The sequence below is a fragment of the Takifugu flavidus genome, chromosome 4, assembly GCF_003711565.1.
Source record: "Takifugu flavidus isolate HTHZ2018 chromosome 4, ASM371156v2, whole genome shotgun sequence".
Lineage (NCBI taxonomy): Eukaryota > Metazoa > Chordata > Actinopteri > Tetraodontiformes > Tetraodontidae > Takifugu > Takifugu flavidus.
The window spans coordinates 12552592-12573643 of NC_079523.1; the positions used below are offsets into that span (position 1 = coordinate 12552592).

General features: G+C 40.6%; 1 protein-coding gene across 1 annotated transcript; it reads left to right on the forward strand.

Moving 5' to 3' along the window:
* Nucleotides 1–13575: 13575 nt before the first annotated feature.
* On the forward strand, nt 13576–19836 carry LOC130524249 (potassium voltage-gated channel subfamily A member 3-like). The gene has a single exon (XM_057030198.1). The coding sequence runs from the start codon at nt 14087–14089 to the stop codon at nt 15725–15727; it is 1641 nt and encodes a 546-aa protein (XP_056886178.1). The 5' UTR covers nt 13576–14086; the 3' UTR covers nt 15728–19836.
* The last annotated feature ends 1216 nt before the right edge of the window (nt 19837–21052 follow it).

The following is a 21052-nucleotide window of genomic DNA, read 5'->3' on the forward strand; positions in this document are numbered from 1 at the left end:
ATCTATCTATCTATCTATCTATCTATCTATGATTTTGTCTGACAAAATTTGTAATGTAAAAAATGTAAATGTAACCAAACCAACTATAAACAAAGCCATGGCCACATACAGGAAAACCTTGTCACGATTACCAAATATATAGCAATCTGGATGCCAGTTCATCCCTGTATTAATGGAAGTCAAAACAACAGTTGCAAGGAATTTTAATGTTGCATGAAATGTTATGGCATGTGTGTGATTTAAGAGTAAAAATTCCCCGATACCTGAAATTTGCACGTTCCTAGCATACAAAGCAATGGGCATGTTTCCAAATGTATAATCTACCAAAGTATAAATATAATGCAAACCAGTACTAAAATTCATTGAATATTCTTTTTACATACTTTATTTATTTGTTCATTTGAGACCATGAGGCTTGACAGCCCAGACCTGCAGCTAGATTGTTGTTTGCTGTGACTCAATTGAAACATTTTGGATGTCAACCACGGGGGATTATCAAAAAGAACCAAAATAGCTTTTTGCCACTAACCTAAAACTTTTAATAGGTTAAAAGCGCCTCAAAAACCAGCATTAGTCTTGTTCTTTTGACAAATCTATCTGCTGCCCTCTTGTGGAGATGAAGTGACACTAATGACATTACATTATAGTGTACATTACATTAAGCCAAATTTCTATATATCACTTTATAATGGTGGAAACAAATTTGTAAAGAACTGATAGATTTGTTTGTTGTTAGATGCTGTTTACAGACTACTTGTGTCCTTTACTTATCCACCCTGTCAGTATGCATTTTAAAATGCTTAATGAAACAACTGACATTTCAGTCCCCTTTACAATCATGTATGTACACTAATAACATGACACTTCCTGTTTTGATGGCTGTATTCTCAGAGGAGCAGTGGTGAGGAAGGTATGCTTGCCCAACTGCTCATTAGATGGGTGTGCAAATTAATCCTCAGGGTTGTGTTTTTGACCACACAACAACAGATGAACACGTTCTACTGGAAAACTATTGGCTGATTAAGCCATACTTCAAGGGAGGATTTTCCCAGCTTATGCAGTATCTGCCCATGGGCTCATGAAAGCAGACTTCATGTCAGCAGCAGCTGCATGACATACAGGATGAAGCTCCAAAGGCATGAGTGACTTCATTGGCATGACAGTCCAACACTGGAATGCATTGTGTTCTGACAAGATGGAGACATGGTTTGCATCAGTATGTAGTAACTAAGAGAATACTCCAAAGCTTTAGAGAAAATACTTTTAGAATGAATGCCTTATTCATGCTCATCCATAAGGTATTTTTGCATAATAATGATGACTATATATAACTACAAACATTCCCTCCACGCTGCACAAAGCCCTGGAGGAGTGCAGTGTAGTGTAGGATGAAGCGTGTAGGATGCAGTGTTGCTGATTGATCACGTTCTCTTCTGTCAGTCTCAGAGGTTTCTTTTCTTTTGTAAAAAAGTGACATAAACACTGTAGAAATACTTGTACTTTAACACAAACATTGGTTTAAGGACCTTGGAAAAACATAAAGAGCCATTACTTGCAGATAAAATCACGGCCAATCCTAAATGATTGCTCCCAAACAAAGCTCATGTGTAACTTGCGGTGATATGCAATTTACAAAACAACAACACATACAAAAACAAAATAATGTGACCGTTTTAAACAAGAGTATTTCACAATTTTGATTGCCTTGTTATATCTCATCTTGTGCCCTCGGAGGATGTTTTAATATCTTGTTCGTCTCTCCTTCCCTCTTGTCATAGATCACTGAAAGACTGAAGAAAAGTAGTCTGGCCTTCTTGTGACAGGCCCATATATTTTTATGTATGTGCCATCTGTGTCCACAGTCTCTCACTCACTCTTTTATAAACCAATGAGCTAAGGTAATTGCACATGCAGGAAGGAATGAGACCTTGCCTCAGTGTGACAGGAGCGGCCACAGTGTCCTCTGCATCTCTCTTGTGTGTAAGGTCAGATGTGCTGAGAGAACAAACGTGAGTGCTATCAAATTTCACACATCAAGAAGGGAAGCCAGTGTTTTATAAATGTCACTTTTTTCCTTCATTGTGCTCGAGGATTATTATGTATTTTCACCAGCATTCTTCTTTCCTAACTATACAGAACAGCCATTACTTATTTTTAAGTTTCTTTGAATTAATGACAATGGGATGTCAAGAGGGAACACTTAGAGCTCAGAACATCAAATATGCCCCTAAATCGTCTGTTATTCAACTTCCCTTACATGTTACAGTTAATATAGTAAAATTCAAACTAAGAACAGTAAAGATAACAACGTACTGCATTGAAATTGTCAGGAATCGTGTAATCAGTGGTGCAGAACCTGCTTGAGCACTAAGCTTGTATATAGGCCATAAGAAACAAAGTGTTCCACAGGCATCATGTGGACCCGTGCAGCATTACATGTGCTGTCAGAAGCTGGAATTGATTTACAGATCACCGATGTTGCACACAGGCGGAACAATATGAGACACAACACACAATGGAACACCCAGAATAATACGTGTGTGTGTATACAGGAAGTCTGTGTGGAAAACATCTTTTAGAGAGACCCATCTGAGGATTGCTGTTGCCTCTTCAAAGGCGCTGTACGCCTAATGAGGACTCACGCTTTGAAGTTTGTCCTCGTGGAGCGTTCTGCATTGTGTGCTCTTGTTTTAATTCAAAAAGATGAATTGCTCCGCCATTAAAATTTAAAAATAATAAAGGAGATGACATACACCCTTCAAATTAGTCTGCATTGTTAATATCTAGTCCCCTTTGCATGACCTGTATATTTAACTTGTTGTATAACAACATAATATGATACATAAAAAGTTCTTTTTGTGTTTTTTTCTACTGAAAGATCATTTATTCATCACAAATGATCTTTTGAAATTGTGAAACACTGCTCTCCTTTACAGATTGTTCGGATGAGATATTTTTTACAGGGTCTTTCTCCAGCTGTGCCCCGGCTGTTTCGTCATCTCCACTGACCTGGATCATTACCTCAGCCGGGGTCTCACAGCACAATTGGCAACTGTTTCAATGTGATACGGTGCACTGGGAGTGGAAATGGTGCTGCAACACTCATGACGTGAGAGCACCAACCCATCCATGGTTAAAGATGATGTCATGTGACACCAACTGTATATGCAGTTGTTAATTCTTTGGATGTTGCAGTGAGCAGATGGTTCTTTTACTAACCGAACTTAGCTAAAACTAAAAACATAGTTTTTTTAGACTTAAAAAAAGTTCAATGCGTTATATAAATGAAGAAACCCAGTCCAGTTGACAGAGAAAACTACCTTGGATACAATGACCTGGATGACTGAGAATTTACACAGACATATATAAATGAGCTGTTACTCGTGATTGTGTACATATGTGTGTACTCGTGATTGTGTACATAGTTCCTATATATTTTTGAATCAAAAAGACAAAAATTACAATATTTATCCATATGCTCAGTATAGTGTTGTCTGTCACAAAGGGAAACTCAATTGATTTTCCACTATGGCACAGTTCAGTGTGTCATTGTGATATGGATTAAAGGTCATTTAAAAAGATTAACCGGGGAGTAAATACAGTATATTAGATTTGGGTAGATTCAAACTTCAGAATGTTTTTCAAGGATCACATGAAAATAAAGTTTGTCAAATGAAGAATACAATTTCATATAATTATATTTAAGAGTCTTCATTTGTTTAAGATCAAATTAAATCAATCTTTATTTATATAACGTCTTTTACAATCAAAGTTGTTTCAAGGCGCTTTCCAGAATCCCAGGGCCTAACCCCAGAGAAGCAACAGTGGCAAGGAAAAACTCCCCTTTAACAGGAAGAAACCTTGAGCAGGACCAGGCTCATGTAGGGGGACCCTCCTGCTGATGTTATACAAATTGTATCCTGGTGACCGCAAGTCAACACAGGCAAAGGGCTTGCTAGTTTATTTAAAGGGGCAGCATCAGACTACTTTCTTCTCAATGTCAGTGGTTAAATTAGTGAGCACATATCAATATAACCATTAACCCCCCCAAATAACCAATGATACACGTTGTAGCTAAGAGACTGATCACAACAACAAGATTGATCTTCTCAAAAATATGGATGCTCATCAAAGAGCATTCAAACATCCTTCCTAGAATCTAAGGCGGGTGGAATAATAGGAATATTGATTATGTCCTGTCATTACGCCGACACAGAGCCAGTGAATCACAAGTGGCAGGGACATGAAAAGGCTGCATCTGTGGATGAGCCTTTGATTGGAGGACAGCGTCTGTAACCGCCAGATGTCATTAGCACTTTTGTGGCTATTTATTATTTATTAAACACATGCCTTTGTCAGTCTGCATAAAATATGTGGGTAGAAACAATTTTTATGTTTCCACGTGTGGGTTTACATTTCCTCTTTGGCAATTAAAGTCAAGTAAGTAGGCTATGCCTAATCCTGCTTTGCTCATCTTCTTACCACTGTGTGCAGAAACATGAAAGTGTTTGTTTGTGTGCTTACTGTACGTGTGTACACGTGGAGGTTCAGCTGCTGAGGCATGAGTGCGTAGTGGGCAGGAGGCTGTAAAATTTAATCTCAGTGTTAATTTCACAGCCTGGAATAGTGGAGAGGAATATTCCCATTGCATTACTAACATACTGGGAACCCCCCTCTTTTTCTGTAGTTACCATGGTTACCACCAACATGCCAAAATACCATCGATATATAATGCATAACTGCCTACGAACTGGTGGAGCTTGGTTGTATTTACTCCTTTGCTGCACATGGCTGATAACCTGCAATGTTTCTTCAACTCGCTTCTTTTTTCCCCCTTCCTCCTCATCTTCCTCCTCCTACAGAGTATCATCCAGTAAAGCCTGAGGCTTAATATCACAGAAAATAACTGACATCCCAACTAGTTTATACCTGATTCATGAGGCACATTTTTTTCTTTTAATGTCACTGTAAATGTCCTTTTTGTTTTTTTCCCTTGTAAATCCGAGCAACCGTAGTGAAGACAAAAAAACACTAAATATTATATATAACTCTGATATACTGTACAATGTGTAACGAAATTCCAATGAAGAGCAGGATGTAGAAAGGTTTATAGCTTCTATATCTGTAACCTCAGAATAAGTGAAGAATGTGCGGTCCATGATGCCAATTGACGGGAAGGTCTGCTTTACAGCCTCTGTCACACCCTGCTCAGGTGGACGGTTGTCCATTACTTTGAATTACGGGATAATGACATTGCGTGTGAGTTTGTAAAGCCTTTGAGATCAGGAATGAGGCTCTGTCTAGGTTTGCTGTGGTAAAACTGAAGTAGACATCTGAGCAGACGATCCCTCCAAAACAAAAACATTGTGCATTCTTTTCATTAAAAAATTCAAGGAAAGGTCAATGTGCCTCCAGGACTTTACTCGAAATGCATAATTTCAGTGTTGGCTTGACATTGCTTGAGTAAAATTTGAAAAGGTGTGATGCCTTTCCCATCAAAATCAATCAATTGATATACAATTACAAACTAGAAAGGTGAATTCATGCCATCTGCAATTGAGTGTGCATCACACTTGTGCCTGATATTACTCTGTGTTTGAGCAATGACAACAAACTCCTAGCTTGAGTATTGCTAACCTAACTGATGGTCTTTACAACAAGAGTGAAAATGGAAACAAAGCACTTTGTAGATTGGTTTGAAGATAGTGTATTGATGGACATTAAGATGATGTCTAATCAGCACTTAAATGATGTTCCTAGAGATGCTCCAGTCAGGAATGCTACGGTGAACTCAGCTATATGGATCTAGCATCATCGTCAGTCTCCACCCCAGCTACTCCTGGTGCCTCCTTAGATACACTGACTGTTTTTACTGGATACACAATACACAGAAGCCAACATTAGTGTCAAGAAAACAGAAATTTCCAAAATTCTTCCAATGACAATGCAGTTCCTCTTTTTTTTGTTTTCTGATGATCTCATGTTGCAATTATTTAATTTTGAATAAACAAACATTGACATTGTGTTTGCTTATTTAATATTAAAATCGCATTGTTCTGAAGATTGCCCCTTAGCTGTAGAATAATAAGTGTATACAATGGCCTGTCGTGACATATTGCTTTATTAATTAATACTTAATATTGCCAACTGGGCAACATGGACTTCGCCCCAGTATTCCTCTGTTGGCTTGATGTAGTCAGCGATGAACATCTGCCATCTCTCTATAGCAACATAGCAATCAGACTGGTACAGGCAAGAAAATTAAAAAGAACAAAGCTGAATCAACAACGTCTATCGTTGCTTATTATGATAAGTGTTAGAATTAATGTCAAGGACCGTTTCCTCTCTAAGGATCCGACTGCAGCCTTGTACAATCCCAAATGGGCTGTTCCTCCAGCTCTTACTGTGACTTGGCAGCAAGATGCACACAGCAGCGGAGAGGAGTTTACATTAGTCAGCCCATCTGTTCCTCACATACTGTGTTTGGCACTTCAAAGATGTCTCTCGCACTGGCCATTGCAGAGGGGTTCCCGAACTTTGGCAGGAATAGCACAACTGAGATGCTGATAAAGGTTCTAAAAATAAGCCCTTCCCCTGTTTCTCCTCATCTGTATTGATAATATATGCCCTGTTGGTTGATTTGAATGCAAACCAATGATCTGTCTGCAGAATGCACCTGAATACAAATATGAACAGTGTTCCTCACTACAAGTGAATTAAAGGCAGAGATTGATTGGGAGTTCATGTTTGTATGTGGTTAACTTGGACCAAAGCAGGGATATGAACAAAGACATTGAAAGTCTTGAACATGTTCATGGTCAGATCTGCAGACAAGGACCGTGTACAGAACAGGCAGGTGATTCCTCCACACAGCAGAGAATGTGAGGGCTAATGTTTTCTACCAGAAAATACTGAGATTTTACATTGAGACTGTCAAACAGATTGCAAAATGAATGCCAGAGCAATTCTTTTTACTCTTCTTCTTCCAATCAGACGTCATTTTAAAATTAAGACCATTTAAATGTCTGCGCCATCTGGAAGGGTCACCTCGGTATGTTTTGCAGGCCCCAGTGTTGGAAAAGAACCTCCTGATCAGATGATGGGATGATTGAGTCTGAGCTCAACTTTGATTTATTAATTCAATCCAGGTCTTCATCACTGACATAACACAAGAATTCTGATAGCACGTTTGATACCAACAATATTTCATCACATAATATTAATTCAACAACCAGTTGGGAGACAATATTAGTTCATTAGTTCACCAGTGCGTGAACATGCAGAACATGCATCTCATGGGGATCTTTCTGTAGCCCCACCAATCTACCAACGTGACAGCATGTCATGCAGAGGCCAGTGAGTACATCGTCCCCAGGGGCCTGTAATCCATGAGGCTAGATCTTTTCCTCCAATATATGTCCTCCGCAAACAACGACCTTCACAGTTCACTGCGGGAGATGCTGTTCGAATAGTAATAGTGAAACATGTCACAGTACATATGAGAAGCTAGAATTTTTTTACTTGCAGCAGATATTTGCGCATAGCTGTGTCCCCCACGCTAGGTTATACATTGACTGATTGGACTGACTGGATACAGACGGACGGATGGATGGTTGGATGGATGTGCAACAAATGGCAAATCTGTTTTTTTCTGACTTTTGCATCCTTTTTTTGATGTGGACATAAGATTAGGATGCAGAACTTGATTGAAAAGATTCTGAGCTTAATTCCCTCATCTTTTATCCAAGTGTTTCACATTTAACTTGCTGCAGCAGCAGATGTTTTCATTTTCTTTGGTGGGATGATTTACTGAAGCATCTGAAGGCCCATCTGAAGACAAAATCTTGCCATAAACCCCAAATAATAAATGAAGAAATGTGAATTTTAAAAATCTTTTCACAACATACTGCATTGTTTATCTTATTTGCAAATCAAAATTAAACCCCCTAAATGCAGAAATAATGTGTTTTAAAATTGTATAATTTTATTAACTAAAAAAGAGCTACACTGTAAAGTTAATGACCTTATAAGGCTCCTTTTTCCTTCTTTATGAATGAACTATGAGTATGTTTTTGTTTTGACAGCAATCATTTTTTTAATATGTTTAAATTAATTGTCAGACTCTTTCTTGGTGTCACAGGAGAAAAAAAAATCAGGGCAGTCATTCTTATCACTTATTTATACCACCCCTCTGACCTCCCAACATACTATCTTCAATTTGCAGCTGCACTTTAAATGATCTAATAGATCAACACTGGCTTTTAATAATTGCATTGAGTTGATTGGACAGAACCAAGAGAGGGTTTCAATGTTTTACAAGCTATTGACTAAAGCAGAAATCCCCAGCTACTGTGCATTTTTAAACCCTCTCCAGCTCCTTCTAATCCTGCTTACAAACTGATTGAGGACAGAAATAGATTTGGCTTGGTTATTAATTGCCTGAGGTTGATTATACCCCCCCCCCCCCCCCCCCCCACACACACACACACACACACACACACACAAAGACACACACACGCACATGATATAAACTACAAACGGAAGGTGTAATCAATTTACGACAATTGTTTAACCCCCTCAGCTGATTGAGGCTTTATATTGTGACGGAAAGTGTTACTGATTATTTATGACCTTGGTCTTCATCTTGATGCATGTTGGGTGTGGTAGCAAACAGAATGTGTAATGATTTTGCACTGCTAGGGATCACAGCCAATTTGTGACTGGTCGATAGGTACTGGTCTCTCTCTCTCTGTTGGAATTGATTACTTAGTGTGTATCTCTGAGCCATACTGATCAGGCTAGTTTAAAAAAAGAATAAAATCACTGGTTGATAGAGATGCAATTAGACTCTTTTGGAGGGGCTTTGAAAAAGTGTCTCCCAGAGGCCCATATTCAAAATTATTGCATTAATTAAATCTTCTGTCAGAGTTAATAGGTAATTAAAAAAAAAATAAATAAATACTTCCCATGAAAAAGTTCATCTGTAGCTGCTTTTAGCCCCAGAGGTTTGGTTACATAATAGAGGCACTTCATCCTCATAAAATGGGAAAGAAAATGGTGCTGAAACCTGATAAAACCTGACCTTGTGTGAGAAAAATCTTTCTTTATTTTGCATGGGCAGGTGAAAAAAGGAGAACTACACCACCTTTGCTGTTGGCGCTGGTTGAAGAGAAGACTTGTCTGACACCAGGTTTCGAAAAAAAAAAGCTGCCTGCCTGGGAATTTCGCAGCAGGGTAATCAGGAAAGCACTTCCATTTGACTGCTTACCGTCCTGCTCTAGCCATCAATTCTTATCACTACAAAGGTTTTCTGGATCCAAACTCCATATGACTTTGTGCTTCCATATGACTCAGACCTCTTCTTACATCTGTGATTTAAGTGGAAAATGGATTGAATCAAATGACTAAGGATGGTGCAACTGCTTGATCATGAGAATTGCAAGTATGAAATGAAGGGTTCATCATGTAAGGTCATGGCTTTATGTGCGCTCCTTTTCTCTTGAGCTCATTCTTCTGTGTTCTACATATGTCCTTGACACCTTCCTTTTAATTCTAATTCCTTTGCAAAAATGCAGAGAAAAAACCTTGTACAGGTTGGACGATAAATTATGTAACTTCTTAAGTCGTTTTCGCTTACAAAACACTTAAGATTTTGTTGCCATGGAGATAGCCGAGACAAAATTTTCCAGGCAGTGAAGAGGTTTTGAAAAGCAACATGTTCCTACCACTGTAATGGACTAATTTTGGATGCAGGGATATGAGACACACAACAAATCAAAAGCATTCTAAATCAAATCTTTATTTACCGTATTTTCACGACTATAAGGCGCACCTAAAACACTGAGATCTTCTCAAAAATCGACGGTGCGCCTTATAATATGGAGCGCCTTGTGTGTGAACTGAGTTCCAAAATCTGCTGTGCGCCTTTGGTGGGTTCACTACGGTAAACGCTCCGCCAATCGATTAGCGGCACACCTACGCGTAAGGATCCCCTAAAATGGCGCCGATCAAGCGAGACACGTATGAATGATAACCGCGCCCAGCCACATCACCAACATGGATGAGATCCCTCTGACTTTTACCATCCCTTTGACCCACAAAGTGGAGAAAAAGGGACCAGCACGGTGGCGATACGCACAACGGGGCACGAGAAGTCGTCGTTCACCGTGGTTCTCGGCTGCCACGGAAACGGACAGAGCGCTGGATGACGGAAGGCGAAGACTCCTTCACAAAGACTATGAGGCAGCGGCGGGCAAGTTATGCCACCATATGCGGGTGGATTGTATACGCATGGGCTATGATACCATCTTCATGTATTGTAAGAGCTTTCACAAAATCAACGCTGAACCGGAACCGGACGGTGAGTCCGATTCAGATGATTAAGAAGAGGAATTCGGGATGTTGGACACTGAAATAGTGCAGCTGTTCAAGTCAGATACAGAATATGAAAACTTTGATGGTTTTGTGGCGGAAAAATGAATATTTTGTGCAATAAATGTGTCGAAACTCACCGTTTTATTTCCGTTGTCATTTTTTACTGTATGTTTCAGTATGCGCCTAATAATACGGTGCGCCTTATGTATGTTTTAAATACAGAAATAGCACCCATAACTGAGACTGCGCCTTTTAATACAGTGTGCCTTATGGTCGTGAAAATACGGTATATACAGATGCTATATAAATTAAGATTGATTGATTGATTGCGATTGAAATGCAACTTGTCTTCCAAAACTTTGATTAACTAATAGGAAATAGACAGTGACATTAAAAAAAATCCATTCTGAGTACTCATTTCTGTATTAAATGTCTAGCAATATTATTAGCTGATATGAATGTGCTCTATTAATTCTGGTAGTATGAATCATAGCAACTGGACTGTTTGAGTTTAATGAAGACGTGTCACCTCTCATCCAAGAAGTGAAGTGATACCAGTGCCTTCCTTTCCTGGATGGAAATCACCATCCTGCCAGCCGACAAAGGAAGACGCACAGTGATACTGAACACAGCAGATTACCATGCCAAGATGACCAGCCTCCTCAACAACACGTCCACATATGAGATATTGAGACAAGATCCAACCAGCAAATACAAGGCTAAGACAGTAAAATATTTACAATTACAGACCAAATAAGGACCAAATAATTGACCATGCATTTCACCAACAAGGTCAAGGATGTAAAATTAAATCCAGGTGAGACATTGGTATTATAGGACGTCACCTCGCTTTTTACTTCCATCTCCACCAAAGAAGCAGTTAAAGCTGTGACGAAACATCTTCTGCAGGATAACACCCTAGCGACCAGGATGAACCTCACTCCGCACCATGTTTGTGCACTGCTGGACCTCTGCCTCATGAGCACCTATTTCCAGTGCCATAGGCTCACCTGTGTCACCTATAGTAACCAATCTATACATGGAGGAAGTGGAGAGCAGAGCCTTGACCTCCTTCATAGGAACTGCACCCAGCCACTGGTATAGATTTATGGATGACACATGGATCAAGATCCGAACACTGGAGGTAGAAGCCTTCATGGAACATATCAACACTGTAGATGAAAACATAAATTCATCCGCGAAGATATCAGAAGATCAAGTATGGTCTTCTTGGACTGTGCTCTGCACATTGAAGGAGACGGGAGCCTGACTATCAAGTTCTACAGAAAACCCACCCACATAGACCAATACCTTCTTTTCGATTCCCACCACCCACGGGAACACAAGCTAAGTGTCATCAGAACCTTACACCACCGGACCCAGAATGTGCCCACCAGGGAAAGGAAGAAGAACAGAAGCACATCAAGACAGCCCTCAAAACCTGTGGCTATCCTGGCTGGTCCTTGATCAAATCCTCCAGGAAACCCAGAGGATACCAAGAAGAAATAGCCAAAAAAAAATGGACCAACATTCTCATTCCATATGTTGCAGGGCTTTCTAAGAAGATCAGGAGGGTTTTCAATAAACACAACATCCCAGTGCACTTCAAGTCCTCCAACACCCTGTGACAGATGTTCGTCCACCCAATGGACAAAACAGCAAGACACAAACAAAAGCAATGTACTGTATGCAGTCCAGTACGGCGAGGAATGCCCAGACCAATACATTGGGGAGACAAAACAATTGCCTCACAAGCACATAGCACAACATAGGAGAGCCAGCTCCTCAGGCCAGGACTATGCAGTTCAGCTGCATTTGAAGGACAAAGGACAGTCATTTGAGGATAATGATGGTTTTGGCCAGGGAAGATAGATGATTCGATAGAGGAGAAGAAGGCATCTATGTCAAACTGGAAAGATCATCATTAAACAGAGGTGGGGGTCTGAGACATCACCTCTCACCTGTTTACAATACAGTATTGAAAAACATCCCCAGGAGGAGAAGAAGCCAATAACACATGGCCAATAAGGAACCCCATTGTGTCAGGGGAAGTTTCAACAACCTGCATTATGAGGGGTGGAGCAACCAACAATCAGGTGACTGAAACTCTAGTATCTGGAACTCCCAGTCAGCTAGAACCATTGAAGCCTCTTAGATGAGAGGAGAAATATCTTCTTGAAACTCAAATAGTCCGATTGCTATGATTCAACTACCAGAATTACCATGACCTGGATGACTGAGAACCTTCATAGACATACTCTGTTGGTTGATCAATCAATCAGTCTTTATTTATATAGCGTCTGTTACAATCAAAATTGTTTCTAGGCACTTTACATTTAATCATTTTAAAACTGGAAAAATAGCTTCATGAATTTACCTTGAAACTTAAACAATGAGTGAGGAATCATTTGCGTTTTCACTGGGCCCAAATGAATCACAGAGTGGTACCTTCTTTGTCACATGTGCTGCTTTTGACTAATGATGTGACAAGTTTTGGAGTTGTTTTTTTAAACAAAGTCTGCCTTTGTTTTTACTTAGGCTTGAGAAATGTGTGACAAGTTTTATAGTTGTCTTTTAAACAAAGTCTGCCTTTGTTTTTACATATACCGGTAGTTCAAGAAATGTTCCCATGCCCTACAGCTAGATTTTTTTTTAGACAGTCAATAAGTGTCCTCCACTTTTGGAGCTTTTTCTGACTTCCTCTGTTTGTAGTTGAATACTACACGTTGCCTTTTTTGGATATAAACCAGAGATATTTCTATTTTGGACTGGTTAAAATAGTGAACATGAGTGTGTGTGTGTGCGTGTGTGTGTATGTGTGTGTGAGAGAGAGAGAGAGAGAGTGCGTGCGTGCGTGCGTGCGCGGCGGCGGGGAGGGGGGGTGCATTAGACTGCCGCCCTGACGCACTTGAACTACACTTTGAAGCTTGTCTATTTTGGTATTAATCACAACAGTCTAGTCTAATAAATGCACTCCCAGCGCCCTGAGCCGGTTCTGTCATTGCATGGCTAAAATGAGGTGACTGATCCAAAGGCTTCCTGGCGCAGCGTGGGGGCTCAGCCAGCACAGAAATACGCCCGAACCGCGCGTAATAAATGTTTCAGCGCTTGGTCAAAGGGACCGCCCCCCCCTCCCCCCTCCCCTCTTCCCTCTTCCCTCCCCCAATGCAACAGCAAAGGATGCGCACAAAGGACAAACGGTGGATGCAGTCTGGCTCCGCTGGTGGGGTTTTTCCCCACAATGAACATATTGACATTTTGACATTTGGCAACAACGAAAGCATCAGCTGTGGTGTCTCTCTGAAAAGTGACTGACTGGTGAACACAACTGCCAGAGGTGTTGGGCGCATGCGCTACCGTGCGCGTTATTTTTCAATGTGCGTTTGAAAAGTGGGTGTAAAATGCTTTTAAATGCCGTTACCTGCATTTTTAACAACTACTGAGTCAGGATGTTAATGACCTCAGGGAAAGCATGTAACCGGGATCAGAGGTGTGGGTGTCATTTATTTGTTTACTTTTGGGGAGAAGTTGAGCAAAGCATTACGTTCTCGATAAGTTCATTTGTGACTGGGTTGCTCGTGGACGTGTGTGAGACATATCCGCGCCGCGGGTTGGTGTCGACTTGTTGGTTGGGAAAAAAGAAAAGGCAGAGGGGAGAGATGCGGCTTCACAGTGTGGATACGCGGGGAGTGGTAATGTTTAGAGGCGATCCATGCAAATTTCGCCGCCCTGGGCTCCCCAAAGCTCTGGATGGGGAGGCGTGGCGCGCTCTGCCTCCCCGGGATTGAAAACCACCTGTATGGATAAACAAACCTACAGGGTAGACCAGTCGCTCTCCTCCGCCTTGGAAAGTGTCAGGAACGCTACGCAGAACCGGGGTTATGAGGAAGCAGAAGAGGGTGACATGACGGTGGAAAACATGCTGGAGGACTCCGCCGTGCTGTCGGCGCCTCACCTGTCGGTCGATCGATTTCAGCGCAGCCGCCAGGGATGCTGTGAGCGAGTGGTGATAAACATTTCAGGTCTACGCTTCGAGACGCAACTTAAAACTTTCAACCAGTTCCCAGAGACGCTGCTGGGAGACCCCAGGAAAAGAATGCGCTACTTTGATCCGCTGAGGAACGAATACTTCTTTGACAGGAACAGACCCAGCTTTGATGCCATTTTGTATTTTTACCAGTCAGGGGGGCGCATACGGAGACCTGTTAACGTCCCCATTGATATTTTCTCAGAGGAAATCAGATTTTATCAACTCGGCGAAGAGGCCATGGAGAAATTCCGAAACGATGAAGGGTTTATAAAAGAGGACGAGCGCGTGTTGCCCAAATCTGATTTTCAAAAGCAGGTCTGGCTTTTGTTTGAATATCCCGAAAGCTCGGGACCAGCGCGGGGAATCGCCATCGTTTCGGTGCTTGTCATTTTGATTTCAATAGTCATTTTCTGCATGGAGACTTTGCCAGAATTCCGGGACGAGCGCGACCAAAGCACAGTTGCACCCTCGGTCAATGGCACCGCGCCCCACGTCCAAAATCCGTTCACAGACCCTTTCTTTATCATAGAGACTCTTTGCATTATATGGTTTACTTTTGAGTTGCTCGTGAGGTTTTTTGCCTGCCCCAGCAAAGCTTCTTTCTCCAAAAACATTATGAATATCATTGACATCGTTGCCATTATCCCATACTTTATCACACTGGGAACTGAGCTCGCTGAAAGAGAAACTAACAGCGGGCAACAGGCGATGTCTCTCGCCATCCTCAGGGTGATACGGTTGGTCAGGGTTTTTCGCATTTTTAAACTGTCGCGACACTCAAAGGGTCTCCAGATTTTGGGGCAGACGTTGAAAGCCAGCATGAGAGAGCTCGGTTTACTGATATTTTTCCTTTTCATCGGAGTTATTCTCTTTTCCAGCGCTGTTTACTTCGCAGAAGCAGACGACCCCACGTCTAGTTTCACGAGCATCCCAGATGCATTCTGGTGGGCCGTGGTCACCATGACCACAGTAGGATATGGAGACATGCACCCTGTGACGATCGGTGGCAAAATAGTGGGCTCACTCTGCGCGATAGCGGGCGTGCTGACCATTGCCCTACCCGTGCCAGTAATTGTGTCCAATTTCAACTATTTTTACCACAGAGAGACGGAGGGAGAGGAGCAGCCTCAGTACGTGCACACGGGAAGTTGTGAACACCTCCCTTCGGAGGAGCTGCGGAGGTCGTGCAGCTCCTCTTCCCTCAGCAAATCTGAATATATGGTGATAGAAGATGGCATCAACAGCACATTCAAACAGCCCAACTTTAACACGGAAAACAACCAGAACTGCGTAAACATCAAGAAGATGTTCACAGATGTGTAGATGTACTTCAGATCATTTGGCAAGCAATGAAGCGAGACCTCTAATATATTCGTGGATGGAGACTGTATAAATATCAGTTTCAACAAGTCTTTTCCCCTTTAAAAAAAATCTAAATAATTAGAAATTGTGATATTTTTTTTGTTCACGTGTTCACAGTGTTTTGTGGCGCTTAAGCTCAAATTCCATGATTGAAGAATACCACTGGAATGTACAATTTAATATTCCAAAGTATAATTTCAAGTTAGTGGTTGGTGGAAAATTGTATTTTTTACAGCTTTCAGTGCCACACGATGCCTACATATCTTGACAAAAGCTACAATCTGTTGGTGTTGATGCTTTGGTTCCCCTTGTTGCATTGTCTGTCATCTATCCGTCAACATCGACAAATAGATGGTGTTTCGTGGAGATTTTCATTGTTCGTGTCATGAATAGACACACTTATATGTAACCAATTGCCTCTTTAGGTAAATATCATAAGCTGTCAAGATATTGGATTTTGAATCCTACATAAATTATTTTTTTCAGGTAAAGTTACGCAAGGAAGTGTACATAGTGATGCACAAATGGAGGTGTAATGGGTAAATTAACTGAATACGACTCTAAACGTCATTGCATATCACAGATGAAATTTCATTCACTTTGAGCAGACTGCTTGTCTGTAAGTGGGGATGCTCGGTGTTGGAGGTCATGTGAACGGTGAAACAGAGAAAGGAGGGTGCATGTGCACATGGTTTCGCCTCGTGAACACGCCCTGTGATTCAAGCACCATGACCACGTGGGTTTCCTGGGTAACTGCATCATCAGTAAATCAATCTTGGAATGAATGTCCCGGCAATTACAAAAGATGACAGAAATGGCGTAAATGACTAAATAATTAATCGTATGATATGAATACACATTTGGACTTGATGACTTTTTATAAATATTATTTCCTAATAATGCAACTTTTTACCTTTGTAGCGCCCCCTATTGGTACACGCGCCCCAAATATTGTGAATAGGACATTTGGATGTAACTGAATCTGTGAAATAATGACAAACAATTGTATGTTTAGATGATTTTATTTTTATTTAAATCACGCTGGTCAACCTTATGGGTTATCTTGAAATAGTCCCGATTTTATTTATTTATCTTTAATGAACAGGTTCAGGGAAAAAAAGATCATTTTAAAAATGTTGACATGTTAATTAACCTTGGAGATATATTTTTGTTTTGCTGATCATACCCTGAGGAATCAGTATCACATTAGATTTAACACTGTTTCATCAGCTGCCTTTTCTGTTTTAGATATGAGCTCCATTATTTGAGTTGGCATGCCAACTAGGCCTGACGTCACCTTCCTTTCGTCCTCTAGACAAGTGCATGTGTTTCAAAATGACTGAGAAGTGAAATAAAAAAAAAAAAAATGCTCAAATAGGTTTGTTGAAAATCAAGTACAGGGAATATACGAGTTTACCTCTTAGATTTGAATCATCTAGCAGATGCTTTTGTCTTAAGAGAGACACAAGCCACTTGAGACCAATCTGAATAAAATTCTACCTTACACTCGTACAAGTGCCAGTGAATAAAGTGCAGAGCTCTGGAGAGGGAATGAAGTAGCAAGTAAAATTATTCATACACTTAACTTAGAGTACATTGTTTGCGAAATGTAAAACACGACTTGTCATCAGCGTTGTTTCATTCTGTTGTTTTTCCATCACGCCATCGTTGCTAAAGAAAGAAGCTCTCTACTACCCTCAAGTGGACAGTTTGAGTTATTACTGTTCATGACAGAGTCCATTTTACCCTTATTTTGAAATGGAATGCACTGTAGATTTAATCGTAATATTAAGGAAAATATTTTTACATTCTGTAATGCAATTTTAATTGGTATTTCTGAAGTATAAAAGGAGTGCTTTTGGTTTTGTTTTGTTTTTTAAATGCCCTTACCTCATGGTGACATTACAAGAATTTTACCTTGCAGCAGATAATGAATGCTTTGATTAGACCTGATCTTGCAGACAAAAAATTCCTATGTCTTGATTTATATTTTAAGAAATGTGGTATAAATATTTCGAGATAGTAGGATGCATATATATAGACAGAGAAGCTTTCAGGTTTCCCTGTTGGAATTAAAGTCTTCCCCAAACAGGGGAATTGAAAGCATGTGTGCATATTAATCATGATCTCCTGGAGCGCTCTGAATCAGTGCTGACATGGGATCCCTGCTGCTTAGCCTCTTTTTATTGTTTGTGCAGAGATAGAATAGGTTTAAATATTGTTGCTTTATAGGGAGCTTCATAAGTGGTATTAGGAAATATCCAAATATGTCATCAGGAGCAACTGATGCAAGAGGTGCATTTGAACAAGCTTCAAAAAAATGTAAAACTATTCCTGCTGCATGGGAAAAACACTTACCTCATGCTCATCATGACACATCAGCAAAGGTTAGAAGATTGATGGCTGCACCTGGTCCGAATATCATCAGACTTGCACAGTTTTCATTCCACTCCGATGGCATTTCCATGCAGTACAGTATTTGCCCTAAAACTGCAACATATTGAGTGAGACATATTGCCATTTTTTTCACAGGCTGCCATTCATCCATTTGCTCTTTAGAAAACATATAATAGCACTCTGGGGGCTATTTGTAAAGTTCACTGTTGTGCAATGAGACTCAGAGCTTTTGCTGAGACAGAAGGAAAGTCGAGAAAGCATGTCAGAACAAGTATATATCCCTTTTTCTCCCAGGGAAAAGATCGGCTAATCTTAATGGGTGACCCAGTTTTGGTAAAATGTGACAAACTGAAAATATTCAAACAAATGATTATTCTATTAATAATGCAGTAACTGAAAAGTGCTTCATCATCAGGCTCTAACTTAATCTGAAATATCCCATCAGCATCAAACATGCTGTAGGTGTGATGTCACCACACAGCCTCCTCCTATCCAGTGCTGCCTCGAGAGATGGTTTCCGTAGCAACGAAAAGAGGCTCAGTGAAAGACTCACTCAACTACAGTCGCAGGGATGGCTTTGGACAATTTCTTAAGACTCTCATGATTTAAAGCACTTTTTTGGGGAGTTGGTAGATTAACCAAAAAGGAAAGCCAGATGTTTTTGAAGTTTTTAAGGTTGACAGACTACCGAAACCGAGCAGAAAAGAGAGAAAAGACAACACAAAAGAACAAAAAAGAAACAGATCTCAATGTCTTTGTTTCATCCCAAAATGTGCTTTGTATTCAAACCAAAAAAGGTGGGAGAAAAAGGAGAGAGAGCTATGCTCTAATGAATGACTACTACATAAACACCATTCCCTTCATTGTCCCATTTACCCAGGCATTGTTATTTTTGTGCTTTGTGCTGTCTTAGAAAAGCTGCTTCATTTCGAATAAGAGTGGCATAGCTGCAATACACCGAGTGTTCTTAAAGCAAGCACTTACCTTGACTTGAATTTCACTCACATTGTATATTGCAGCGGAAAGGCATCCCTGAAACAGTGACACTGTCACACAGCGACTGACTCAGTCCTTCTTTTTATCACCAGGACCACTCAACGTATCCAAAGAAGCATCAGCATCCACACAATTAACTGCTTATTAAATATGCCCTCATTGCAGGCAAATGCTTATGCTGTATGCCACAACTATTTACTTACAGGCGAACAGTAAGTCATGCACACTGCAACCCATGTGCCCATGAGTTTGCAGTGTCTGTGGGTATATTTTTATGAGGCTAGCTGAGGTGAAATGCAGCTTGGTGGCATACTGCAGTGGACCAGTGTCCTTGTGTTTCTCCTGTAGTCTGGCTCTTTTCCAACTTCTGCCCTCATCCAACTGAGGCGGGAACTGGCATCTCTCTATAATGCTCCTCCCTCCTCCCCTGCTTTCTTTTCAATGTCACAACTTCTTTTGTCTCTCTATCTACAGAAATGTCAGATCTGGCAAAGATGAAAAACAAAAACACAGAGGTCTACTAAATATCTGTATACATAAGCCATACCTTTCATTTACTGCTTTTACCTTGTAAGCTTGGATTTGTAGCTGTACTTTAGAACCTTTTACGGAAAATCTCTGTCTGTCTCCCCTGAGCAGAATGACTCATAGAGTTAAATAAACAGATTTTTAGTGCAGATGGGAAAATGGGCAACGGTACTGTTCACGGATTTCATCTATTTTTTTTAAAAAAAAACGTGTTGCATTTGAAATGATCAGGTGTGTGTGTGTGTTTGTGTGCATGTGTGCGTGTTTGTGTGTGTGTGTGCGTGTACGAGCTTTTATGGAAACCTGTGGCTGCTGCAATGCAGTATTGAGGTAAGGGGGTACAGTGTACTGTAGCCAGTGAACCATATGCTGGGTTTAGACGTCTATGCTGAAAAATGTTGCGCCTGTAAACCTCATCTACTCACAGCACCTGGTTACAAAAAAGACTTAATCGAATAAAAGGCAAAAGGATGATCACAATTTTTACATGATTCATTATGAGAAAATCTCATGTAAATATTAACTTTTGCCTTTATTATTATTATTATTATTATTTTACAAAGAGCCATGTATGTAGACAGCAAACCATCATCCAGTGGAGGAAAGGACCAGAGCTGTTCTCCAGACACCTCTGGAGTATAGTTTTAATCGACACCCTCTGCATATGATTGAAACATGCTAACCATCCAGAGAGCTGGAACCCTTCTCTTTTAATTAAAGCATTTCTGCTAATGCTAACTGAGCTGAGCCTTATAGAGCCTGCATTATTGGTCTTTGTAATGGGGCCCCGGCTCATAAATAATGGCTGTGCTGTCATGAGGAACCTGGGAAAGCCATTAAAAGCTAGTGAGAGGTACCCTCATTTGTGGCAGCAAGCAGTATCCTGACAGACGGAACGAGGCTGGAAGCCTGGAAGGCCTCGGGTCTGACAGTAGTAACCTTGGCAAAGCCAAGCGTCCCACACAAATCATCCTGCTGTCTCTTACTCATTCCCCCCATCGCTTCTCCTTTCACTCTTGGGAGATTCTCGCTGACCTTTGGCTTCTCATGAGGTCATTTCTGTCTTCGGCACTTTCACTGTTTGCACTTTGACAGAGAGAAGATTTATTGATCATGTTATTCCCAGTTCTGAATTTATCCTGGCGCAAAGATGGCAGTTTGCTCTATTTTTGGTCACGCTTCCATTTATTATTAATGAAGTTTATTGCCAGTTACAAAACAGGAGGGTTTTTCCACAGTTATTGGGACACATAGAGCAGAATATGAATAGTCAATTGGAAACTTTACATTTTCTCTGAAATGCAAAAAAAAAAAAAAAAAAACCACATTGGGATTATTTTGTTTACGATATGCATTTTAATCAAG

What these genes read in the sequence shown, in the direction of transcription:
- LOC130524249 (XM_057030198.1), top strand. Translation starts at nt 14,087, where the DNA reads ATGCAAATTTCGCCGCCCTGGGCTCCCCAAAGCTCTGGATGGGGAGGC.